This window comes from Pomacea canaliculata, linkage group LG10, assembly GCF_003073045.1.
Source record: "Pomacea canaliculata isolate SZHN2017 linkage group LG10, ASM307304v1, whole genome shotgun sequence".
NCBI classification, from domain to species: domain Eukaryota; kingdom Metazoa; phylum Mollusca; class Gastropoda; order Architaenioglossa; family Ampullariidae; genus Pomacea; species Pomacea canaliculata.
This window is the reverse complement of record NC_037599.1, coordinates 20,993,843-21,021,802: the sequence shown is the minus strand read 5'-3', so window position 1 is coordinate 21,021,802 and position 27,960 is coordinate 20,993,843. Positions and strand designations below refer to the sequence as shown.

Sequence of the window (27,960 nt, the reverse complement as noted above, 5' to 3'; positions counted from 1 at the left end):
CTTAACAACCATTGTTAGAAACTCCTTCACAACCATGTCTTGACAAGTTATGCGGACAACCATACTTCCTTTTGTGTATTTTAATGTAAATTAAAATCCTTTGCATCAACACTCATACTGACCAAGGTGACATGTTGCTGCCTTTCCCACCTATTCACAACAATAAAAACAGTTTACAGCAGTGTCAGTATTCACTTGAGGCACAGGAAGCCACATCAGTCACTAAACACACCAGCCATCCTTTGTTAGAAATACTTTTGAATGGGCTCTCCTAATGTCTTTTCTATCTCTTCTATAACTTTGTGACACATTTTTTCAACGTCATCTTCATCATCTGCAAGCCAAAAAACAATGTAATGAGATTTAGGATTACAATCATTACAGGCAAATTTAAGCCGAGATAGAAGGAAAATAAAACTTTACAAAAAAAAAGATAATATATAGTTTTGTTTAAGCTGTATGACAATACTTGTCAACAGGACAATTAAAGGATGCTATCATCTTGACTGGGTTAGACGCTGAAAAAAATAATACTTATAACCCCACATGACTGTTTGTTTTCAGACATTTGCACACTGCTGGTAAGCATTGTATTTAATGTACATGCAGACAATATTTGATGTACAACTACAGGTAAGTAGCCTCACACCTCATACTTGCCACAAGAATCATATGATTAGCTGGACATAGGGACTTTGTATTTCTTACCTTCCTTCAGTTCTGCCAAGAACGGGATCGTCTCTGGAAGCAAAGGAAGATAATCCTCACCCAGCTTTCTCTGAAATTCTTCAAGTACTGTGAGTGCTGCCAGCCGCACCTGGAACAAACAGGATGAGTCAAGTTTTGCAGAACTACAATCTTCCAAATGTTTACAAAACCCTAGTGCACTGTCGAAAACCAATTATATGAGACATAGCCACCCCCAAAAGACTGATGACGTAGTAACAATATGTGCACAAATAAAGACTAAGGTACAAAAATTTTAATTACACAAAATGTGTCCGCTCTACACCTGTCTGAAATCTATCAGGTCTGTACCTCTTTAGCCTGTGGTAACAACTGAAAATGGACTAGTGACACATGGAAGATTGCACATGATACGAGGCAAGGTGATTATAAACATGAGCCAATGGCATGAGTGATGAGAGCATACCTCTTTGTCTGAGCTACGTGTTTTTAGCATCAGCTGGTAATTAAGGGTCTTCCACAAGGAGTCATCACACACAGCTGCTGCAAAGTTGGCCACTGCAGGAACAATCAGCTCTTTTACACGGCTATGGAAGGCCTCATCTCCCCCAGCTTTATTCTCTATCTGTAAAAAAATAAGAAGGAACTGCAATACTTTGCAATTCAAGTATAACTGCTAGCAGACCAACCCTAATGCAACTTTCAAATCAAAACTAAAAGTTGCTGTCTGGCTAATAATATAATCCACTTTCATTAGCTGACAAGAAAGTGTTTTACAAATTAAGATGCAAGAATCTTTAAAAAAAAAAAAGTTCAAACATTTTTATTCTGCAAGTGACAAAACCAATAAAAAATAAACAGTGTGCTTCAAAATTCAATGCTCTACAAAATGCAGAGAAAAGGCAGAAGATCTAAAAAGAACTCCCTATCTGAAGGAGAGAAAAAAGGCTTTACCTGATCCAGTAAAGGCTGCATCAACAGGTCAAAACGCTCTTTATTTATGAAGTTTTCAGAATCATACAGGAAGCATTTCTGCAGGCATCCTAGGACATGGTTGAGCAGCTGACAAGCTTTGAGACGATGTTTGTCCTTCTTGAAGTATGGTTCATCTGATAATCAAAGAAGAAAACTTTTCACAGATCATCATCAGTCTTATGAAGTGTGTGAGTGGCATTTTTCTGGTACCTGAAAATCAATCATCTATAAAAGATTCTTACTACCGCTTCAACTAAGACTTCTTCTCCCCTTCTTCATTACAGGAAAAGAAATGAAAGCAAACTGCAGACATTGATTGAAGTCTCCTTTAGAGGATGTCAACATCATCAGGGGGAAAAAACCATAAACGAAGTTAGCTTCTGAGTTATTGAGAAATTTCTGTATGTGCAAGTGACACTCACCTGTTTTGCTGGAGTTAGTAAGGTCAAGCAACTGAGCAGCATGCTTAATGATGTGGGCAGCAAACAACAGGAAAAGGCTGTGAAGTTTGTCCACTAAACTGCAGCCAATAGAAGGTAAATTCACCTTATACCCTGCACTCTCTCTGTGTACCTTTACTTTGTACAATTTCTAATAACTATAAACAGAAGACAGTTAATGCCTCTAATCCATGTGCTAATTCAACTTCTAATAACCATAAACAGAGGCCAATTAATGTCTAACACATGTGCTAATTCAAATTTCCAAAACCATAAACAGAAGTCAATTAATGTGCTCAATGCATAGGCTACAGATGTTAACCTGGCTAAGTAGGCTATTTCTTGATCCTTGAACTTCAAATACATTACACAGAACTATGACGAAATACAATAATAAAAACACTACCTGTCTGCGAGACGATAAAACACAAGTATCCTTTCTTTTCTTGCTTCTTGTAAAGTTGCCCACTCAAAGATCTGGGAAAAAAATAAAGCAATTTGAAAAATGAGACTTTAGTCACTGTTGTCCCCTTCCAGTCCCACCCCTACCCTGAGAAAAAGCATCTCACAGATATTAAATCACTTGATATCTAACCTTCAACACAACACACAAGTTAACCTACCACTCTTGCTGTTGATCTCACCAAAACTTTTTAACTTACTTGCAATAAGCATTATTTATTCAAATTAAACACAAACCTTTAGAAGCATTGGTCTAAATGTAACTTCAGACATCTTCAACACCATGCTGACTAAGGTGGTGACGACTGTTCCTTCAACAGCATCAACGACTGCAGATGTTAGTGTCTAGAATGAACAAGAACCAGAAAGGACCTTAGTGAGAACTGTATCTCCAAACACCAAAGTTTTACCATACCCATATATGCAGACATTGCACCAACCCACATAAATGCGTGCACACCCAGAGAATTTAAATGTGTAGCTAATCCTAAGATGTTACAAAAATGGCACAATGCAAAATACAAAAATATTTCTCACCTTGCGTTGGGTAATGCGAAAGTCAAGAGCAGACAGGAAGAAAGCCAGCAACTGTTGATATGCCATATTTATATCCTCTCGACTCATCTTTTGTATATGTTCGTCCAGAATGATGAGCAGGCTTTTCACGCTTTCCTACCACAAGACCATCATTCACATTAATATACATAATATCACTGAATAAAGATCTACTTAAATGTAAAATTACATTCAAATGATTGGGTTAAGTTCACAACAAGATTATATTTTCCAAAATCCAAGTAACTAGACCTACCACTCAAGAAATAGAGAATGTGCACAGAGAGAACAAACATTCCTGGTGTTATTCTAGAAAATATCTACACAGTCAAAACTTTAATATTAATAGAACAAATGGGAACGTGTGTTAATAGGTGTCTTAAACTGGATTTATGTGCAAAAGAGAGAACATTAAAAAGTCAAAGCTTGCATGTAAATGGAAGTGGGATGCTTCTCTCTGATTTTGTGAATCTTGTAATAAATTAAACCTAGTTATTTGAAAAAGTGCACTCAAGTATATTTTAAACCAGTTCAGTGTGTCTATAGAGTATGCACTCCGCATCCCATTTGACATTTATTATGTAATACCTCAGCATCATTAGTCTTCTCTTTTGATTATAGCAAACATCTTTTAAAAAAAATTTTAAATGTTGGATAAATTTGGAATGTCCATGCATGTATGTATTCAAATGATGAACTATGATCCCACATCTGATGTACAGTAATTACTGTTAAAAAAATTAAGTTGTACTGACAGTAACTACAATACCTACCAGACTCAACCATTAGGAATTTAGGGGCTACAACTGCTTTTTAACTTTAAGTGTCACTTTAGCAGAATCGAATGTCTTAACAATCAGTGTGATAAAAACTCAGCATCTTGAAAGCAAAACTGAAGCAGATCTGAGGAGGGGAAGACAAAGATGGTAAGGGCAGCAGTTAATTTTTACAAAACATCCAGACAACAGTCTGATAGAAAGTCTACTATATTTGAAAAATTCTTCATTATCAACATCAGAATCCAAAGTCATGCACAGCCACTAATGCATAACAACTGAAGACAGTACAGAATACAGGGGAGAGCTCACAACAGAGCCAGTTGGTCATGCTAGGGACATCTGAGTTGCACAATCTAGGTTGTACAAGTGCATCACACTAGCATCTGTGTTTATCCACCAGGCACAAAATACGGTGCTCCACCCCCTACCCCGTGGGGACAAAAATTACTCCATTTCAAGAAGGGTTGACAAGAAAGGGATAGCAAACTAAAGGAAATATCTAGCTGTCCCCAGAAGATCTTTAAAATCCAAGGGGGAGAAGGGGGATGTGAATGCCTAGGATGCCCCAGTTCAAGTAAACAGCTGAAAAGTCCAAGCAGTCAAGCTGTTGGCAGGAATGTGGCAGCAGAGAAATCCTGCATGTAAAATAGCTCAAGAACCAAACAGTCAAGCTGTAGAACCACTGAGAACTTTTCATGAAAAAAGATATTCAGCATGCAGTTAAATCTTACTTTTAAAAAAAAATGTGAACCAGAAAAAAAAAAAAATCCAAAGTGATTCTCATACCTGTTTGTCTTCCAGGAGTTTGGTGTAGCAGTTTGTGATCACTGGGAGGAGAACTCTTGCTGGAATTGCAGTTGCTATAGAATGGCTGCAGAGGAAAAAAAATCATCGTCAGAACAAAAAAATGGGTCACCATAACTTCATGAAATCTTTTTTATGCTGCTGGTTGTTTTTTTTTTTGGATAGACGTTAAACAAAGTGAAAAGGCTATTAGAAAACAAAACTATGAAAAAAGGTTTGTGGACTGCTATTATCTTTATTGAAGATATTGCAACTGATCTTAAAACCCAGCTAACTGTATTAAGATGCTTAATGATAATACACCAAAGTCAGGCTCACAGCAATTTACTTACAACGCAAGAACGCACACAGTTGTAGGGAAGACATCAAATGCACACTTATACACAAACTTGCACATTAAAATAATAACCTGATCAATTTCAATCGCTGAGCAATCTGTGCTTTCTGTCCACCTGCTGAAACATCTATCACACTTGAAAGATGACAGACCTGCAAGATAAAAAAAAAATGGTAGCAATCAAATAACTCTGAGTAACAAAATATAAACATTTGATTTTCTAACACCATCATCCTTAGTAATGGACAGTCTAGTCATATTACTCACAAAGTGTCTCTCACATACCTGGATCAAAAGGTCAAGAAGATATGGACTGAGGAAATGAGGCAAGGTGTCCACAACTTTGTGCAGAGATGTAATGCAGCTCAGCATTAAAACATCATTTCTGAAAATTAATAATAGCATTAGCAAATTTTTAAGAAATGATCTAGAAGCATGACATTGTCGGCACAAAAGTAACTTAACAGGCAATCGCCCTAAACACCTGTAACATTTTCTAGTTCTTCCTGAGAAGGTACAAAGATTGAAAAGTCATCACTTACTGAACTGAATCTGCAGCTTGCACCTGCTTCAAAATCACTGGCACAAGATTAGACAGATGGATGATGGCATGAGCCTTCATGCAGCTGACAATTTCTGAAGCACACAGCATTGCAGATGCCTGGACAGGGGCCGCCACTGTTGAACTGGTCATAAGAGTGCACACTTGCTGCAGAACCTGACGGATGATAAGAGCATCGGATGGCTTTCATAACTTTTGAGGTCACTAGAATTACAAATATTGCCTGAATAACGTGTGAGCAGATTTCTGTCTTTGTATTTTGATGTTCACATACTATCCCCTACCTTTTCCTACAGAATACTATCAACACAGTGTAGATCTACAGAAGTATGACTTCAAATGCACACATTTTAAGCCAACGTCAAATCATTAAAAACTGTTAAATAAAAGATCTTACCTGTGAAAAGGTGTGAGGGTTTGCAGCTCCTAGCAGACGACACAGAAGTTTCAAGGTATAAAGCGCTGTCTGAATATTTACTGCAAACTCTTCACTGTTTGGAAAATCTGCTTCAGATGCTTGATTCAGAATGGCTTGAAGTTTACCCACAATGCCAAGTAGCTGAGCAATCTAACAGAACATAAAATTCACTCATTAATAGAGGTTTATTGTCTTATGAAACAAGTTTAGTTTAGTAAGTTTTACCTTTTCATTCATTTATACCTTTGCTAGACAACTCACTACAATCTTTCTTATGGACATGTCATTTACATCTGCTAATAAAACTATACCTGATCCTTGTTTGACAATTCTTTAAGATGTTGCAGTCTTGATGACAGAATCTCCATGGCCTTACGCTGGACACTGAGCACAACGCTGTCTATCAATCCACTGCAAACTGTCAGGAAGTGATCTTGAGGCAGTAGTGTCACAAGCTGTACAAACAGAAACATACATCATAAATGCACCGTGCACCTCATGATATTTTTTAATACAAAAAGTATGTGGCTCTTCATTGAATTAACTTTTTGTCTAATGAACAATTTTTAAGGTGAACTTAGCACATTATTTATTGAAAGTATGATTTTTAAATATCCAGAGCCTTATTTACTTGGAACATGTTTACATAAAATTTCAAGATTTCTTTTTAACTTGTGGCAGGAAAATGCAAATATTAAATACACTAATAGTCTCTCCCACAACGACAGATTAAAAAAAATAGAACCTAACTTAACCTGAAGCAATTGTAGTAAACAGTATCATGCTGATAAATTTGACAGTTTTCTTTTAATCTAAGCCTCTTTACTGGGAACTGAAATTTTTATCTCCAATGCAGATGCTTCAAAGATATGAGGCTAGGAAATTATAAAATTAACCAACTATAAAGAGTATGCAACTGTGAAAGAATCCAGATGTTTGATACAACTTTAGTAAATCCTGACTTTTTTAATGAAAAATGCAAATGAAAGTGGAAAGATAAGTTCAAGTAAAGACTTCAATTCTGATATTGAATAATATATCCAGGTATACTTCTGACCCATCCCAACCCAACTCAAAAAAAATTTACATGTTTTAATTCTCTCTTCTGCCCATTTTTTTTTTAATTTAAAAAAACTTACACAATCAAGCAAATCATGACACTTGTGCAAAAGCACTCGCCAAAATTTTGCAGTTGGTGCTGATGAAAACTTGTCGGATAGTTGGGAAGTTTGTGACAAGTATTTTAAAACAGTTTCTAAGAGTTGTCGTACTGCTCTTAGTAACTCCTCATCTAATTTGTCTGAAACCTGCAACACAGGTGACATAAATGTTTCATTTTACTCACATGAAAAAAAAACAACAACCTAATAATAAGTTACAAAATGACTACACAAGTCACTCAAACACAACCTCTTAGGGAAAGCCCTTTGATGTAACCACTTGTGTTTAAAAGATCACCACAGAGAGAATAATTAATAAATATTGAGTTAAGCAATCAAGTTTACAGATTAAAAAATTTCTTACACACCAAAAAACTTTTTTAAAAAAGGGTTGTAAAAACAACACCGCCCATACATCCAACACAAATGCTGGGCAAGAGGTGAGGGTGGCAACATAGAGGGTAATTTCGGTGAGAGGCAGGGTTGATCAAAATAGTTTAATTTGTATATAATATGAATCATTAAAGACTACAATTATGTCCTCGTTAAATCCATCATGATGTCAAGCAAAGAAACAAATTTCAAGGCATATAGCTCTAAAGATAACTTATTTCTGAATGCAGCAGTTGCTTCCTTAGAACAGCAGATAATTTGTAATTTTTCAGCACAAAAACTATCTGCTATTTCAGCTGTTAGGCAGCAGCAAATGCTGAGATCCTACTGAAATGGGCATTCCAGTATGTCAAGATTAGGTTAAGACTCACCTGTGCAATGAAACTGTTACTTGACAGAATATGACAAAGAGTGAAGACGGTAGCATACTTGAAGTGTCGCAATTGTTTTGCTGTGTGAAACACCACACTAAAGATTTCTTTCTCCTCTTTGTTTTTTTCCACAGCTTTAGACTTTGCAAGGAACCCTGTGGCTTCTGATAAAAGATAAAATTATTGCTCACTAGTTTTGATATCATATTCAATATTGTAACTCTATGGGTGAGCGAGTCTTTATGTGACAAAAGCATGACACATACAATTTCTTGAAGTGTACAATCCTACATGAAGTTCAAATATTCCTAAAGCAGCAAACAGTGAAACCATGTCTCTATATACTTACAAAACACAAATATGTAATGTGTGATGTTTGAACAAACCTTCTTTCTTTTCATCAGGGCAACTGTCCTAGATATGTGATGGCATGGTGTCCCATCTCCAGACAAATTACAGGGGAAAACTCACAAATCAGACTCAACAAGAAGTCTAGATCTGTTTGAGCAATAGGTCCTGGAGCCTAGAATGGAGGGAATAAAACCAACTTTATCTGTGCTCCTGGACAGTTGTTATTTCTGTTTCTAATATCAAAATCATTTTTAGGCAAAGATGTACAAATTTCTTAAAAATACAGGGCACCACATGTAATCTGTTAATTTTGGACTAGATAAAGACATTTAAACTGAAAAATAATACCAACCACTCATTAACAAACCTATAAGATGTGAATGAATGATGTGAATTAAAAAAAAAAAAAAAAAAAAAAAAAACAACAAACATAAATGTTTTCTAAAACCCTACCTTTTCTTCACCACCTACTTCCGGATTTTCTCCACCAGTACTACTGCGTTTTCTTACAGCTACCCCTTCAATGAAGACCAGCAAGAATCGCCACATGTATGTACTGGCTCCAACCACTCGTAGCAGGGTATCAAACAGCATAGGCTTGCGATGGACTGGGATATGTGCATATGCATCCACAAATACCCTTAATGCCATGGTAACCATGTCAGTTGCCTGCCTGTCTGGCTTATCTCCACAAGCCTAGAAAGCAAAACAATAAAGCTAAAAAGAAAAAAAATTCGCTTCAAGCTAGCTAAAAATAGATGTCAAACCAAGTCAAGATTCAAAATATACTTATGTGTTTAGTTATCACCACAATCCTGTAAGCAAACTTCAGAGATCTTAAATGTCATTAACACGCTCACCATGAAAAGTGCAGGAAACACAGTCTCTATGACACGATTGATAACCCGAAAGCTGTAACTGTCATCCTGCCGCAGAATGCTGGCTCCCATAAATGTGAACACAGACATCATAGAGTGCAGCAGCTGCTCCTAAAGATTAAAAATTAAATGAGTACTGCATCTAGTTCTGTGAAAAAATAAATCTGCTTTTCATTGCACATTTTTCTCTTTCTCTAAGTAAATTCCCTTCTGCTGCAATAATTAAAGAAGCTTTCTGTCTATACAGTGGCATAAAGTGGTACAAGTACTTCACAATTGAAAATTTCATCATTTATCAAAGTTTGCTCTTAAGAAGTAATCAATTTATTATTATATTAAAGCTAAGAATAGTCTATTAGCTTTTCTGTCATTAGGGTGTGAAATGTTGAAGATCATGTTCAGCTTGGGGACAGGATTTTTGCATAGATAACTCCCATTTCTTCTGCCTCACCATTTTTCCCTTCCCAACCCTTTAAGGGATTGGCAGAGTAAGCACATTGCATTACTTTGGTATTAAACCAACTAATGTGTATTTCTGGTCTCATCTGTCTTCCCAAAATTATATTATCAAATGCCTATCACAGAATGGAACAGGCTGACAAACTGAAATAAAAGTAACAGTGAACAGCATCCTCACTGGCACAATCTTGGCAGCCACTGCTAGGACCAGGAGTGCTTGCTGATGAGTGTGTGGATTGTCTGAAGACCGGATGCATCGAACAACAGCCTCAATGTTCAAATCATTTCCTTCTACTGGACCTGAAGCAAATACAAAATTTCCAAACATTAAAGCATCATTGTAAGTCCGGCTAAAAATTAAAATCTATTTCCCACCCACAGCTTAAACAAGCATAGGTACATCTATATCTGAATGCAGTTAAAAACTGACTATCCTAGCATGCCATTTTAAAATGCAGTAAACACAATGAATCTGAATGCTGTCTTTGAAGGAATTATCTTACCTGTCTCGGGTGTGTGCTTACGGCACAAATTGTGGACGACTCCCAAGATAAGCTGCTTCAAATACTCTGCATCATCTTGAGTCTCCAATTCCAGCACTCTGTTGACACCCAACTTCACGTGCTTTAAATATTTTATTACATTTATATTTTGCTAATCAAGCACAAACCTCCAGGAATACATTCACTAGCTTCCACATCCTGCAGTTCCTTAAGTGAGACCTACTAAAAGTAACTTACTTTCCATTTCAGACTGATATATTTGACCAAATATTGCAGAAAAACCACAGTGACCTGAAAAATATGTTGAATAAGATGTGTGCAAAGTCCCTCTAATCATGCCCTGCAAAGCCCAACAAACCTGATAGTACACACCTGGACAGAATGTTGAAGCAGATAGGCACTAGCTTTGAACCATTTGGAATTTTCTTTTTGACTTGAAGGATTTCCAACAGAAGAATAACCCGTTGCCATTCCACAGAATCAAATGAAGTGTCTCTGTTTTTCTCCTCTCTGTCACAGCAGAAGAAAAATAATCAATTCAAACACCCGCTAAAGAACAAGTGCTGCAAACATTCTGTTTCCTAATCATCCCCCTTTCTCTCACAAGAACCTTGAAGGAGTATTTCACATTTTAACCCTTCACATTTTAACCCTAACATGACATGTTTCAGTAATGTGACCAAGATAACAAAAGGTCAGATGCCAATGATATAGGATACCTACTGATGACATCCTAACAATCTACAAGCACCAGACACTAAAACTGATTATAATGCAAGTAATTTCTAATTCACAACAGATTTGGGTTAGCCTCAAAATTGGTAAATGGTATCACAAACTTTTTTCTCAATTATACAAATAATAATCAATAAATTGTCATATTTGCCACATACTATTGAAAAAAAAGCTTAACTTCAAAAAGTTCATTAAATAAAATTCATTAATGAAGTGGCCTGTACATGGACAAACTCACAGTCGTATACGTTTGACTTCTCGTAAAGTACTGGCAGCTGTCTTTTTCAGAACAGGACTCAACTCTTGTGAGATGAACTCAACTGACAGAGAGACCTGTGGAAAGGAAACATGTTTCTTCAAGTTAAATATTGGTAAATATATTAAAAATATCCCCCCACAAGAAAGGGAAACAAGTAGTTCAGAGTTAACTAATGCACATTTAAACATTACTAAGAAATACATCTCCAAAAAAATAATATGATCATTATGCTATCTACAATGTCATCCGTCACCTAAGGAAGATGCCAACCGTGCAGTCCTCAGACATTCATCAGACTAACCCAAAGTGCAAATACATCAAGAAGTGAATCTAGTAGGGTTGGTTAAAAAGCCCTGTTAGTTACTTTGTCTCTTGCATTTACTCTACAACCACATTGGTCAAAGGACTAAATTAATGCAACACAAAACTAGTGTGATGTCCAAACTCACATGCTTGAAGACTTTACGTATTTGGGCAGCAGTAGAACAGCTTGTTGTGCTCAGCAGAGCATCAAGAAGACATTTTGCCACACAGTGTTGAGAGGCAGCATCTGGGAGTGCTGAGAAGAAGTCTCTATTGACCTGTAATATAGTCTAACTTCTGTAAATGTTTAAGAGGAGTATAATGCAAAACTTATCTCCAAATTTCCCTCTAAATAAATTATACTCTTTATGCACAGATTGCAGAATAAAAATCAACACCAAAAAAGTATTGCCTTAAAGAAGACAAGTAAACGTTTTACTTCTGATGGTAGACCTAAACCTTTTACAGATACATTTTGCACAGCAGCATGCTGTGGCAACAAGCATTAAATATTTATTTTAATGCCACTACTTAGCATTATACTAACCTTTTCAATAACTAGGTCTTGCAAGCGGACTCCATCAATCAGCACAGCATCTCTTTTGACAGCTTCTGTCAGCAGCTGCATAGCAGGGCTGTCTGATTTAAGGCAAGATGCCAAAGACGGAGTGAATCTTGCTGTCAGATGCTGAATTGTAATAAGATCAGTGTTGTTTGGCGCTTGTTTCTCCATCAGATGTGACAGTACAGGCAACAGTGGTTCAAAAGTCTCCTGATGGAAGTAGTCAAAAATGAATAAAAATCTTAGTGCAAGGATGTATACAGAAAATGAGAGCCAAAAGCAAGCAAGAATCTATTAATTTTAGCCCAGAAGATTCAGAAAATACATGCATGGATTCTCATACTTATCTGAGTACAAGAACACATGCAGGCAGGCAACGCAAACTGAAAAATTATTCAACAGATCAAGCACAGTCAAATTACCATTGAATCCAGCCCACTCAGGGCTTGGAGGACACCATTCACAACAGTAGATGGTGTTTCACTGCTGCTGGCCACCTTCAACAAAGCATCAGCCACATCTGTCTGCTTTCCTTTCACCTTCAGGCTTGAAGCTACAGCCTGTGAAAATTCATTAATACAGACAATTTCAAGAATTCAAACCATGATAGTTTCAAGCAAAAGGTTAGTACACACTCACTGTTTCTAAAATTAACCTACAAGAACTGAATATTACATTTAGGTAGGCAAAAATCTTCAATAATAGCACATCTATAACAAATCAAAATCTGACTAAAAATTAAATTTTGCAATTGAAGCCAAAACAATTTTAAGAAAAATATCCATCTTTAAGCATTTGCAAGGTGAACGATGCAATAGTATCTGCAGAAGTAGTATTGCCAACTTATTTCCAAATGTTATATAAACCCATAAAACTTGTTACATGCACTACAACATCCTACTAAACGCTCTCTCACCAAAGAAAGATAAGCCACATCACTGGTGATTTCCTGCTGGTTACGCAATAATTTCTCCAGAAAAGCTTTGTATAAAGGTGAATGGTTGCCACATTTTTTGACAAGAACAGTGGCACACTGAAGTGCACTGGTGCAAACCGAGATACTCCACATGCACAGAGAGCCAGAAGACATGGAACAACTGAAACAAAGGTGAAAGTGTTATTCAAATCTTTCTCACTCAGGAAAAGATATTTTTAAACCAGATACAAGCAATAAAACTCACAAAACAGGACAGCATAATTTTGTATGGATCAAAAGACAACACTATTTTCTTGTCATCCCCAAATCAGTCTTTACATTTCTCGTCAATACATTACCTGGAGCAGGTTTGTCCAGTAAAGACACAGCATCAGCACCAGCAAGAAGTTCCACATGATTTATGCCTAGTTGAATAGCCCGTGCCTGACGGTGGGCAGACAACTTAGCACAAGGTTCAGGACTGCCTACATCTGTCCACAACATGCAAAGGTAGCGCAGGAACTGCTCTTGTGAGGGAAACACCTAAAAGACAATAAATATGCTTATCATCAGACTTGTCATATAAACATGCACATAAATATGTCATATATAACTGTGCTTTATTTTCTTTCAGGTTCTATCGGATACTTGTATTTCTACAAAACAACAACAACAAAGAACAACAAAACCCAGAAATGTTTAATACATGTACTCATATTTTTAAAGGTGGCTCATTAATGTCACACAAATCAACCTCCCACCCACAACTGCCATTACTAATCTGCTCAACTTCCCTCTTCTTTGTTCAATGGTATCATACCTCTTTAAGCACCTTAAATGGTACTCAAACATATACTTAGGTAATGTATTTGTACTACTAATTAATCTGTTTCAATTATCCATCTTGCTCACCCATACCTTAGGAAAATGGCTGAGAAGTTCTTTGAAAGCAGAAGCCAGCCTTCCACTGTGAGATGATAACTCCAAAAGTAGGTCTGTCATGATAACCATTGCCTGTAACCATACATCTGACACCTTTCCTGTACATGATATCTGCCAAAATTCTTGAGCTGAAATAAAAATTTAATTTTTCACAAACCTAATTTTTAATGCAATTTTTCAGATATTGCCAAAATACTAGAGAAACAGAATCAATATGACTATTAAATTTATAGAATACTGACCTCCTACATGCAAGTATAGGAATGCTCAAGTACAATGTAATTTATTTCAGAAGCCAGATAAATACTTTAGCAGTTCCTCAACTTAATCATCCACAGCCTTAAAACTGTGCTTTTACTTTTATGACCCAAGTGTCAGCTAAATTGTTTTGAAATACTGAAGATTTCATAATACAAATTTTTAATAGAAATCTATACATACCCATAAGATCAAGAGGCATATGTATCTCCTTCATCCATCTGCTAAACAGATCAACTAACCATGCAGCTGGTAGCTTGCAGCCCCGCCTTAAATTATGTAACATAACTTCTAAAATTTCTTGGCTTTCAGATTTATGCAACTTGCGATGAATCAGCTCCTGCAATGTAAAACTATCAGTTTTAGATGCATAAATGTTAAAATATATTAAATTTATTTCTAAATAAACTTGCTCTAATTTAAAAGTTACAGGAAATGGTTACAAATAATGAAACTATTTTGAAGCATTGTTCTCTATCCCAGTTATTTCAATATACCACAGATTCATGGTTACTTATCTTGATGCAGCTTCAATCGATGATCCTTTAAATAATGCCAAATAAATGACAACTATTCATGATCAAGAATACACAACTACACAAATAAAAGGTGTCTTTTTCATTCTAGCTCACCCTGTCCAAGATAATATCCTTTATCATTGAAGCCAGCTGTAGCTGCAAACCACATGTTATTTTCTCATCTTTGGTCTTTTGCACTGCATGCAAACACACCTCACACAGAAGGCCAGCAAGTGCTGCCTGACATGGAATGAAACCTGTTTGCTCATAGAGACTTTCAACCTGTAAGAAAAAAATAAAGAAAACCGATATAAGATACATAAGTACATTGTCAAACATTAAAAGAGTGCCTAGCTGCTAATTTTTTTTCCTCACCAAAGATGAAGGACTATCAGTTGATACCATAAATTCAGCCAAGCACTCCACCAGGGCTTTATTCAGTGCTGTTGATGTTTGTGTCGGAACAACTTTGCTGTCTATAGAGTTTTTCAACATGGGCACCCACTCTGTTTAACAGACCAACAAAAAATAAATCTTCCTTTAAAACCTGTGTAATAGCACACATAAATGTATCAACTTTTAATCCAGCCTTTTCAAAAATTCTCTATCAACAATGCAAAAATAGAAATCTTCAGCTTATGTCCAAAGACAGATAGCCAAACACTAGCCTACTTAAACACTTTATTATAGGGAACAGCCCCTGCATGAAGGATGGTTGTTCAAAGGAGCTGAAGAATTTTGTGAGGCCAAGTAAAAGATCACAGAAATTGTCTATTCTTCAATTTTAATAAACCATGACCAGAAACAGCATGTCATGTTCAACATCTGAAAAGTATCAACAAATTTCTGCCAAGACGAAACAGTGAGGCACAAAGACTACAAACTTGCCACACCCAATTTCAGAACACATTCTTGCTGTTCTTTTTTGTTCCTACACATTAACTCACAGACATCAGAACTGGCTGAAAATGTTTCTTAAAGTTAGCTGAACAGGCTTAAATAACTACAATGGTGTTTCCTGATGGACAGTAAAAGTTTAGCCTTAAAAGAGCAAATATCACAGACCATACTACTATCAGAGAAACACATTTCAAGATAAACTTCATTCTTCCAGTCTGTACAATTGTCTTGGTGCTTCTTCAGTAATTACTACTGTAGAATTAAAAATGCAACCATTCTTGTTCCTTTCACCATTTTTGTTTCGATATATCTGCTGTACAGTAGAACACAATGGAAACAATAGAAGTTAAATAAATCTTTTTCTTGTTACATGTATTTACTGATCATCTTTCAATATAGTCACTACCAACTGCCTGACTGGACAGCCAAATTTAAGTCTGTCAACCTTTCATTCATTTTCATGACATTGTAGGGTTGGATAGAGCAACTGATAATCTCTATCACTTATCTAAGAATTGGTTATTAGTGTTATCAAATCATCAAAGTAAATTCTTTGATAAGTTTTGCATCATGTTCACATTATCAATTTCTCCCTCATACAATGTGTACTACACTTCTTTCCTTCTACACTGACACCAACTGCCTTGCTCTCAGCCATGATGACTTCCTCCTTTCCACCCACCCTAGGTTCTTCCCTCTTACCAGTCAACTTTCGGGGGGGGCCCTCATCAGTCTTGGGTTGATATGAGAGCACCTAAGAAAACATCTACCCCTCAACTATGCCTGCTTAGTTGGCAAACCAAACATTGCTCCATCGTGACTTCCCAATAACTGCTTAATAACTCTGCCACTTAGACAAATTTTGAAACAAAAGGCACAGTAGTGGTATTTGCCAGTCACCGCGTGTCCAAAATTGAATTGCTGCCCAAATGGCCAGAAGGGGTTAAAAGTGGTGTGCTTCAAAAGTTTACATGTAAACAAAGCAGTGATTTTTGAGGCTGCTTTAAGAAAAAATGATTTGGGGAGAACAGAGGCTGGGAGAAGAGTGCATCATTATTTTTGGTACAAAATCTTTAGTAGATGCTAAATGTTTTTATGATTATTTCTGAAAATTTAAGTGTGTGCAGAAAATTCCCACATCTGTCACAATTATTATGTGTGTATTTGTTTACATTTAGAATAGAGCTTGTCTTTTTTTTTAAAAATCAGAAACATTGATATGCTGATATCCCCCACTACAAAAAAAAAAACCAACTGCTTAAACAAGTTTCTGTCCTTTTAAACATCTCTTTATCCTTTAACTATCTTGGGGCATATTTGATCACAAACTTACTTTGAACAAGATGGCTGATAATATGACTGCCATGGGTAGCTGCTGAATCAAGAATCTGGAGAACAAGCTGCGCATCATCCACTTGCTCTGACACTAAGAATGAATATGATATAACAAGTGCCTCTGTCTTGGACGTCTTTGCATCTGGATTTTCTAGTAGAACTTTTATCAACTGCAACACAAGCTTTGATCTGAAAGAAGACAAAATATAAATAAAACTTTAAAAGTCATAGATTTTAGCATCTGCATCGAGAACTTTCAAAGATATTAACACTAACATAGCATGTGTACCACACTAAAATTGCATCCATGACAAAATAATATGCTTTACAAATTTGATTATTATAGTAGTAAACTATTATTATTATAGTAATGAACTCACTTGCTTAAACCAGCATCAGCAACTGCAAGCCTTTTTAATAAAGCACTTCTCAGGTCTTCCTCTCTGCCAGAAAATAGTGTCCACAGCTGCCACATCAGAAAAAGAATGTCACAAATTTGGCTAGTACTTCTGGTAAAATTGGTTATAAAGTTGCCAAAGTAATAACAGCAAGCCTTTACACAAACTGTTTAAAATTACTATCATCAAAACATTGGTGCCTTCCAAATTTTATAGGCTTTTTTCAGCAGAAATGGTTCCCTACTTTTTTCTTTGAACTTTGAAACTTTTAAAAGCCTTGCTTATGGCATCCCCTTTCATTCTTTTTTCTTGAGTAGGCTAAGAAAAAAATGTCAAGGGCAATGCACATCTTTTTTTTCTAATAAAACAAATGCCTCTAGCTGCCAGGTAGGCAAACCAGCAAAGGTCTGCTCCAGTTGTTAACTACAAGACGACAAGCCGTGACCTCATACTTTAGCAATGGTAAAAAACAGAAGTCAAAATATTTTGCTTGACTGATATTTAGTACAAGTGATTGAAAATCAGCCTCCTAGTATACCTAATAGTAGGCAATGCTTCAGACAAGACTGAATTTACTAATTTTTATCTGAGTGATATTATTTGAAGTATTTTTTAAGAATAAAGTTGACATAAAATCTAAAACTTTAAAGTGAAACAAGCACGTTAGTACAAACATAATTTGGAAAGGTCTGTATAAATGTAGTCTAAGGGGGTCTTAATTGTGAAAAGCAATAACATAAATTTAACATTTCCTGCATGCCAGTTGTTTCTGACAGGCATTGTATGTAAAATGTCAAAAGCAAGAAGTGGGGAAAAGGAGGTAAGTGGCTTGCCCACAGCAACAGGACTACCAAAATAGACATTTGCTGAGTTTATTTCACTGAGGGGAAAGTTTTACATTCACAACCAAATCTGATTGTGCAGCATGGATGAGAAGTGCTTTTCAAATATTCTTTTGCATTTTGAAGAAAACAAGTTCAAGAATTTCATATTGTTAGACTCTTGCAAAATTTCCACCTCACCATTATACCATCGTTACAATTTTAGGCACTTGCTGTAACAGATTGTAATTTTAGGATAGATCATGAATGCAGAGTAATATTTTATACAAAAATGTACAAATCTTGAAACAGCTTTTCATTACTTTTACATATACTGACTCCCTTCAAATAAAAACTGTGGTGATAATACTTATAGATGATCAGGTTAAAGAAAAGAATGCATTGTACCTCAGGATATTCCAAAATGGGTGTCACTACTGCTTGACTATCATCCTGAAGGCGAATCAAGAGAGACTCTTGAACTGATGCATGATCTTCCAGCTGAAATAAGTTTGTTTTTTTTGGTTTAAATCAAGAATTAAATATGCAGTCTTACATATCTGTCATGATTTAGTACATACACAATTTTTTTGAAAGCACAACTTAAGCACGAAACACAAGGAACACTATGGTGTATAAAAGACATTCGCATATTGAAGGCTTAACTCCAACTGTCTGAAGGATGAGAGTACTTGTCAGACCAGACAGAAGCAATCAATTATCAAAGCATGACCATGATGCTAGCCAGCACCATGTACGCTTCTCACCTCCCTCCCAAGCTGAAACTACTCTTTCCCACCCTAAGGCAGAAGTTTGGCCTTTAAGAGCATGCACCAGTACTAAAATGCAATTACCATCTATACAGCATGCAAAATGCTTAGAGATGTCAAAAGTTTTTATTGCCATCCAACATACCGTGTTCAGGTTGTCCAAGACATATTTGACAGCTGTCATTCGGACTGTTGCCTTGCGATGGTGTAGTCTAAGGGCCAAAGTGGCCTGGCTGTCTGGTGCTAAATGGTGCTGAACAGATGCCACAGACAAGTGCAGGAACTCTTTGACTGCCCGCTTCTCTTCCTTAGCCAGACCTGATGCCAGGACAGCATCCACTGCTACGTGGAAGTTATCTGAATGTCTGTAAGGTGGACCCAATCACATCACACAAAGTTAATAGCAACATTAAAAACAATTACCTTCAACTTCATTTTAATAGACATGCATTCCAATTATTCTTTACTACAAAATGCATTTTTTTCGAACATACCATCCCAGGTAAGAAATTATTCCCATAAACTGGTCAACAAAATCTCTACAATTTTCCACTTTTATCAATTACATTTTGTTTTAAAAAGAAACTACTTAAATTTATTAATGAAAAGTAGTGTAGCAACGGCTCTAAACTGAAAATACATAATATGTCCAACAACTGGTTACAGAATGATGACCCCACTTTCCACTATAATGGACAATGATTTAAATTTTCTGCCCACCAAGACTATACAAGCAAAAAACTTCAAAGACTTATAAAGACTTCAAAGCAAAAAAAAAAGTGGCTATATTACAAATGTCACTGTTTGCTTACAAACAACTTCAAAAGATTACAAAGGCTGGTAAAAACTCTTATAAAGCGGCGCACCTTATCTCAAAGATCCTGATCAGTTTTCTCATTCTGCCGAGTGCCTCTTCTTTATCATCTCTTGAGACAAACTGTAAACTGTTTTCTAAGATCAGTCTGCACAGCAAAACAACTTAAAATGCATCAACATAAAAAAAATACTGCATTGGTTTTTTTAAAACCAACTTTCTCACAGGAAACAATAGAAAAAGATAAGCAAAACACAACCAGATAAAGTATTATAAACACATGTCTCTCTGACTTAACCCAAAAACATGGATTGAAATGTTTTCAAAAGCATTAAATATAAAACCAAAATCAAAGAGAAACTTGATTTTTTTCCCCCTTTAAAACAGTCTTTGTCATAAACAAAATAAAAAAAAGAAATAAAAAGCTAAAATTCAAACCCCTAATGGTTCCTCAACAAATCTCCCACATCACCATCATTAACCTACAAATGTTCTAAAATGCAATGCTCAGTACCTTGCAGCTAGTGTTACACACTGGATGTCCATGGTAACATTAGCTATGATGTCGTACAATATCTGCATCATTTCTGGGTTTGGTGTTTCACTCTCATCCATGCTGCTGCAGCCACTGCTGCTGCTAATGTCTAGTGCTGTCTGCTTCATTGCTGCAGGCACCAGCATAGGCAAAACAGCTGATACCAAACAGCTAACTTTGAATCTGACAGAGAACGATGTCAGGTGCATGGCAAAAGATGGCAGCTGGCAGATATATTTGAAGGCTCTGAAAATAAGATGTTTACACTGTGTGATAGTGCAAATTAAAATTCCAATACTTACAAAAATGTGCAGAATGTTAAGTGGCAAGTGTGCGTCGAACGAGTGTAGCATGTTGTAATTAAGGTAACTAGACTGTGACTCAGGCTACTACTTGGATTAAAGGTAAGGAACTGCAAACGTGAGCCCTAGAAGACTAGCCATATTGTGAATCTTTGAAGAGGACTGCAAAGATGATACCTTACCACTCCTTTCTATTATTTGAACAATGAGCAGCTTATTGTAAAATGCTGGGTTACCTCTTAGAGATCATTTTAATCTCTTGTGTTTGGAACATCAGCAACACCACATAAAGCGCTTCTCTGGTCAGATCTGGGTGGATTTTCTGTAAATCAACATAACATATATTCTGCATCTAAATAAAAATATCAGAATCTCAAAGATTAATCCATCCTGCTACAGGAGTTTTTAAGAAAGTAATGAAACTGAAAAATTTAAATAGCAGTGTTCTTGTAAAACTCCACTCTCTTTAAATAAAAAGATACTAGGGGCTGGAGGGGAGGGGTGAATCCTATGAAAATTCAGAACTGTGGACAATGCACAATAGATGTTGCATCTGAAAATGTATGTTGCAGTGCTATCTGATCATAAAGAGATTAACTGTTAACATTTTTTATTCATTCAACAGATCGACTGATGCCCACCTTGCATAAAACATTCATTAGCTTCTGTAAAAGTGATTCTTTCAAAGTGGTTCTGTACATGAGCTGGCTCAAGACTACATATGATGAGGCTTTGTAATCGATCAACTCTGACTTCAAACCACGCATCAGTGATGGCAAGATGGCCGACACCAACTGCTCAGTGATAGAACCTGAGTGTAGAACACCCACAAGAGTAGCTGAGTAGAAGCTGAAAAAAATCTTTAACTGCTCTGTTTGCGCAGTCTCACTCTCTTGAAATGCCTACAAAAACATGAAAACCTGTGTTCAGAAAATTACATTTTAATGCTCTTCTTCTCCATATCAAATTATTTAGTTTGTTACTTAGTTTTTGTTTTAATTCATACAAAGAACTTTGTAAACATATATCATTAGAACAGCAAGTGAGGGTCGTCCAAATTGGTGTTAAATAAACTGACAATAATATCTTTTATGTCAATGTCATGTTCTCCACATCTGTTACAGAAAGTAGTGATTTTTCACATGGACAAAAATTTGGATGGATGAAATCTTATTATACACTATGTCAAAAATATACAAATGTTATCTGCCTGTACTATATATCAAGTTTACCTTGATTGCCTTGGGAACCAAATCTGTAACCAAAGACAAAAATGCTGGATTTGTCTTGCAGTGATTGATTAAAGTTGTTCTTGATAAATGCACTCCAGATTTCTGAAACAACAAAACTCTTGTTAGCAGCACGAGACTTCTAAAACCAGCATGTACAGAAAATACATTTACAAGATAATAAATGCTTTGGTTTTCTTTACTCTTGTTAACATTCATACTTAGCTCCCACTCTTTAGCCACGCTATGGCGAGTTTGCACGATTGCTAGCTATTTCCGATGTAGTGGCAATTGAAATTTCGACCGATATTTTAAAAAATTTATATCTATCAACCTATAATAAAAACAACTATTTGTGATACTCTTTTAAAGAGCATTAAAGGAAGTATCTCAAACTGAGACCACTGAAGGCGAGACTTTAAAAGCCATAATGTAAATCTTAATTCAACTTCCTATGAAAATACTGTGGTTGAATCGCTTCAATTAAAAATAGTTTCAATATTAATTGCTTATTATTTATCATTATAAATGTTATCCTCATCAGAAAAATTATTTTCCACATGGCAGTATCTCTATTTAAGAATTCAGCCATACAAAGCATTCAGATAGTACACTATGGGAAGCCGAGAAAATGCTTTTTATCAAGTTTTCTTTGAATTAGAAGAAAATATATTTGTAGGATAAATGTTTAAGTTAGGTTAACACCTAGTAAATCATGCCATAAACATAAAGAAGAAAATGTTTTGCAGACTCTGCAACCAGTGTTTTGGTATCAAAGGAAAACAATAAAAGCTAACTGTTGTTATTTTTCAAGGCAGTTACCTTTGCATGGTTTTTGTATTATTAACGCATTATAGAAAACATTGCAGGTCACTTCAAATTGTTAATCTTAAAAAGCACTCTAGCTATTACCTACAGGCATTGAAAGTTGGCAAATTTTCAAATTGGAAATTCATATCAGAAAAAATAAAGATCTTAAAGTATTTGTACAATTTTAATTTTAGTTTGAAATATCTAATTAGTGCATTTATCCTACATATAGGTTTTCTACCTAATTTGTATAAATCCATAGCAAAAACGAAAAAACAAATTTAGAAGCAGACCTTTACAGGCTGCAACCATTGCCATCTTGACAGTTTGTGAGAAGTCAAGTCCAAAAGCTGAAGCATTATGGCAAATAGTTTAGTCTCATGATAAGGCAAAAAGCATGAGATCAGACTGTCCACGTTGTTCAAGTGTATTCGATATCTGGAAATAAAAAATCAGAATGGATGAGATTTAAGCTATTAGATTAATCTATTTATCTTAAGTGATTAACAGCATAAAAGCAGCTTTCAATACAGACTGAAAACTGCTTGAATTACAAAATCGTGAAGCCTTAAGTCGATTAAAAGTCTAAGATAGATTTCTCTCCCTTCACCTTTGTATAAGCCATTCTAATGCCTTTTGTGCAGGTTTGAGTTGCAGGTGAGGTGACAAACGCAGCAACATTTTGTTGATTGTCTGATCTAACTGATCATTGACCTCCTGTGACTGGATGCTGCGTTCAAATGACATAGATGATTCATGGAAAAGGTTGGCTTCAAACTCCTCAAATGACTCATCAAGACTTTCTAACTCCTGCAGTCCATTAATACCTGAAAAATTTACACAATGCAGATGCTGGGACTGTTGATTAAAAGGATATTGCATCAAAAAGTTTGTTAGTGGATTGCTGGTAATGGATAACAAAAAGGATAATGTTTTTAAGTTTTATCAGTAAGTTACTTTTAACAATTATGATTTAGCAAACAGTAAAAGACTACATTTCCATTTAAAAAAAACCTAACACAATGGTCTTATCACAAGTATAAACACAAGCTATCTCTCTCACCAACACACACGCATGCGCACAATTTGACAATTAGTTGTAGAAAAGCATGAAGTTATTTGTTGTTTGCAGAACAATTTCACATAATATTAATGATAAAACCAAATGTAATTGTATACAAAAAACAACAGAAAAGGTATGCCAAAGAAATTTCATACCAATAGCAAAAAATGTTTCTCTGTCAATTGATGCTGCTTCCTTTGCATCAAAGAGAAATGAAGGTTTTCTTGTGTCTTTTCCCAATAATGCCTTTATCTGTGGAACTTCCAATTGCCGCAGCTGCTGTGCCAGAAGCGACATGGTGGTCTGTTAACTGTTCTATCCCTGCAAGTCAAAATTTGGAAACTGAAAAGCCAGTAGATGCTTTCGGTGAAAAGCTTAAAGTATTTGCATGAAATTTTATGCCACTTAAACAGTTTTAAAAAATGTTCAGATCTTGTACACATTTTTTCTTATTTTCTACACATAAACTTCAAGCAAAAATTCACTACATTTTCAATGTCATTACATATTTTATAAACAATGATTTCTAATTTATCAAAAATCGATACGAAAATCAGTATTTTTAAAAAGCAAGTTTTCCTTACACTCTACAACAGTAAGAAACACACATATTTAATAACTATAATAAGTTTATTTATATTGCACTTTTCCCCACCATTAAAGGTGGGCTCAAAGCGTTTTACTGAAAAGAAAAACACACAAACATAATAATAATAATGGATTCTGGTCTCAAAGCCAATCACTGAAAAATAGCCAAATTCTAGAAGTAAGATCTTCAGGTTAGTTTTACAATCACTGAGAAATAGCCAGATTCTGTTCCAAGAATTTCCAGACTGAAATAATGAAGGCAACCATTAGCATGTTGGGGTAGTCATAGACTGTTCACATGTGCTGGCCGCCTGCAACTGTGGAGAGAGAGAGTTGTGGAGGCCAGTGAGACACACCTGTCCGCTACCTGATATTAAAATTTGTCTAGCCTTCACACTGCTATTTATGACACCTTTGCTATGCATATATTCCACAGCGTGCAGTACACCACACAAGATATATGTGACCACTAGCTCTATACACAAGATATATGTGACTGCTAGCTCCAGCAGATTGCTGTGAAGTAGGCATGCTCACTCTTGAATGTATGAACTTGACCAGCTACTTGTTTTAGTAAGTCGTCTGCCCCGTGACCCGAGTAGGCTCTCAATGGCCCTTAGTTCAGATTGAATTTGAAGTTTTAGGGTAACACAGTTGAAAGCAGAACAGAGTCCTGGCAGTGGTTCATAGATCAAAAATAGAAAATGGCAATGGTCCATAATGCTAGAACAACTAAAATTGTCAGTAAAGGTGGCACAAAATCCGGTACAGTCAAAAATCCAAAGCAAGATGGAAGAACAGGAGACAGAAAACGATGTCTGTTATAAGAAATGACACAGCACAAGCACTCAAAAACTATCCACAACAGATGAGAACGGCACAAAAAACATCACAGATGAGTAGGAGAAACCAAAACTCCACGCAGATCCATGGACGAGAAAAAATGACAGACAGCTGGTCCCCTCCAGCCAGTTAGGCGAAGGGACATTACTCTCCCAATTATTATTTATTAACACCAAGGTGCACATTTGGACTGCCACATCAGATGTAAAGACACTGGGACATGATCATCAATAATTCTACACAAAACAAAGGCAAGTTGCTCAGCAGAGGGTGGCTGGAGCAGCACCATTTGCAGTTGCACTTTGAATGCGAGCATATCACCACTGCATAATGAGCGAGTCTAAAAACTGGCACTGAAGATTGGCATTTGCGATCAAGTTCAATCAATATGCAGTAATGATTAGATGACAGATCTTGAAAAACATCAACTGCCTGCACTAACTGGTCATCAGGTCGATGCATGACCCAGTCCAAGATGTGATCTTTTTTATGAGTGGGCTGCAAAACAGACTGGACGAGACGAAAAGTGTACAACAGTTCTGACCTTTTTACTGTTGTCAAAATGGACATTAACATCTCCAAGAAGCACTGGGGGTCTATTGGGTGCATTGCTATAGCCCAGTATGTCATGAAATTCTGAGAAAAAGGTAGAGGCTGTGATGGGGTATATAGATGCATAACAGATGCATTGAGCAATAGGGAGCTGAAAGAGACCTGTACACATTCAAAAGATGTATGTGGGAATGATAAAGCAGTAGTAAAACACTTAGTACAAAAAGGTACTTGGCAAGTGATGACTAGTAGATAAAAGCAATGCGACGATTTCATGTGTAACAATAAACCGAGAGTAAGGTCATAAGAGAATCAATTTCCCAAGTTTTCGGTCTTAATAAAATGGTTTAAATGTTTGTCATTTGTACTGCTAATCAAAAACAGCTTTATCTCGATTTTATTGATTCTCTATAGTCTATCACAGAGTTTAAATGACTCGATAACTTATATTTTCCATCGCGTTGAAGAACTTCTAAACACTAGAGGAACCAATGATAAATTTCTATTTACAACTAAACTACTTCTCAGTGGAGTGCATACTTCCACGTGTTAGGCTGTTCAACGATAACTTACGTTGTTGTTAAGGCAGACGGCTTACACACAGGTGTATCAATAACATTAGGTTCGGCTTTGGAAAGAAACCCCAAAGAGCTCTTCTCCACACGTGTGTAAACTCAAGCTACCCACGACAAGTCAAACACATTATAAAGATACACACTATAAAGATATTCCACATACGGTTTCCTGTGGGAAAGACAACTCTCAAAACCCACACCCTCAGCGGGAGTACATGCCTTGTTTTCTTGTTGTCCCCTCATTATAACTCTCATTAATTTTTGTTTAGGTTTGAGCCATACTTTATTTTTTTATCACAACTATGAAACAGATTATGAATTTTTTAGTGTGTCCTAGAAAATCTTGAATTCGGTGCATTGTTAATATTAGTTGGAAGTGAAAAATAGAATTTACGTTTATTTGTGTTATAACTTTTAATGAAGTCATATGAAGACTTTTCCTTCAGAATTTCTAGTTGTTAGTTTGTGGTCAGGAGAAAAATACATTCATATCAATGTCAACATAACTATGACATTTTAAATACTCGAATAAGTTGCCCCACTCCGGCTCTCTTTCAGAGAGAGTGAAGTCTTAAATACTTCAGTATATCTCCATAGATTCTCCTAATAATTTTGTAGCTTCTCTCAGAACACTTTCCACTAGCATTGATTGTCTTTTTAAGAAGAGACCAAATTACAATAGTGCATTCCAAATGTGGACGCACAAGTGCATTATACAATCTTAAAAATATCTTCCTTTCCAGATACTTAAAAGTCCTCCTAATAACTCTTTGCCTACTTTTGGATATGGGAGTCAAAAGACAACTTACAATCAAAGTCCACTCCCAGGGCTTTTTCCGCATCAAATATCTTTATTTTGTGATATCATCTATTTTTATTTTATATGCAATGCTTGGATTATTTTTAGATACATGCATAACTGCACATTTTGATATATTGTAATGTCCATTTTACACACCATTCATGCATTTTGTTAATATCTCTGAATAACTGTTATTTAACGTTATATTATATATTTAGGTATCATCAGCAAACAGCTTACAATCAGTAGAAAATGTATAAGTTAAGTGCTGCAGAAGTACTGAAGAGAATAGCTATTTTGTTATATTCTCAGAAGACACTTCATTGCTGAGTCCGGGGCATTAGCAAGATCATGTCAATTCATTATCAAATTATGTACATTGGTGTAGTGAGAATTTTCTTGAATTAAATGAAGATAAACCGAAAGAGATGAGCATAGAGTCTAGGGCAAGATAAGATAGTGCTGCTGGTTCCATTATGATACATGATAAACCTTTTGAGACTTTTTCTTCTAGGTGAATTGTAAACACTGATTTAAACATGGTCAGCAAAGAGTGTAGCTTCTTCACAAGCTGATAAGTTTTTCAGTCAGCACAAAAGTCTTGAGCTGTTTTTATCAGTCATTCATTGACTTTTATTTTATTCTTTTGTATGTTTGTTCCAGTCAGTCTGTCCACGAAAAGAACAGTGATGTCCATATTTGTACTAAGGTAATAGGTCTTAAGCAGAGGGATTTGGCTTTTTATGATCACCAAATTGTCAGAAAATCTTCCAGCATTTCATCTATACCAAAACATGTACTAGCAAGAGGATTTGTTTTATTGAGTTCAGGTAAACATTATGCTATGACTGTATGCAGTAGTAATAAGCACTTCAATCGTTTAGATGCTCTATATCTTCTGCAGGCCACCAGATCAATCATTGATAAAGTTTCAGTTGTGTATCCATATGGATGTTAATGATGCAGGTGTGTCTTAAGAATGGTCTTGGATCTAAG

General features: G+C 35.9%; 1 protein-coding gene across 1 annotated transcript; it reads right to left on the bottom strand.

Annotated features, from left to right (window-relative positions):
* Nucleotides 1-65: 65 nt before the first annotated feature.
* On the bottom strand, nt 66-26,294 carry LOC112573784 (HEAT repeat-containing protein 1-like). Its single transcript, XM_025254384.1, has 46 exons — nt 26,161-26,294; nt 23,760-23,925; nt 23,152-23,368; nt 22,835-22,979; nt 21,735-21,836; nt 21,144-21,404; nt 20,739-20,824; nt 20,180-20,446; nt 19,718-19,813; nt 18,997-19,216; nt 18,490-18,582; nt 17,243-17,328; nt 16,861-17,051; nt 15,003-15,133; nt 14,742-14,909; nt 14,293-14,449; nt 13,828-13,979; nt 13,269-13,452; nt 12,910-13,090; nt 12,633-12,648; nt 12,416-12,553; nt 11,979-12,203; nt 11,578-11,709; nt 11,108-11,202; nt 10,507-10,644; nt 10,135-10,232; nt 9,810-9,931; nt 9,155-9,283; nt 8,748-8,990; nt 8,415-8,466; nt 7,944-8,104; nt 7,159-7,326; nt 6,331-6,474; nt 5,999-6,169; nt 5,582-5,757; nt 5,325-5,424; nt 5,112-5,191; nt 4,685-4,769; nt 3,102-3,236; nt 2,802-2,909; nt 2,509-2,579; nt 2,085-2,182; nt 1,642-1,796; nt 1,154-1,312; nt 709-817; nt 66-334 (listed from the first exon to the last, which is right to left on the bottom strand). Exons 2-46 carry the CDS (start codon nt 23,899-23,901, stop codon nt 246-248), a joined length of 6,276 nt encoding a protein of 2,091 aa, XP_025110169.1. The 5' UTR covers nt 23,902-23,925; nt 26,161-26,294; the 3' UTR covers nt 66-245.
* Between the last annotated feature and the right edge of the window lie 1,666 nt (nt 26,295-27,960).

Bases quoted from the DNA above. Each gene is read 5' to 3' on its own strand.
- LOC112573784 (XM_025254384.1), bottom strand. From the start codon at position 23,901: ATGTCGCTTCTGGCACAGCAGCTGCGGCAATTGGAAGTTCCACAGATA. The intron at 23,369-23,759 runs GTATGAAATTTC...TAAATTTTTCAG, and splicing joins AGAAACATTTTTTGCTATTG to GTATTAATGGACTGCAGGAG. The intron at 5,758-5,998 runs GTAAGATCTTTT...ATCATCCGTCAG, and splicing joins ACCCTCACACCTTTTCACAG to GTTCTGCAGCAAGTGTGCAC.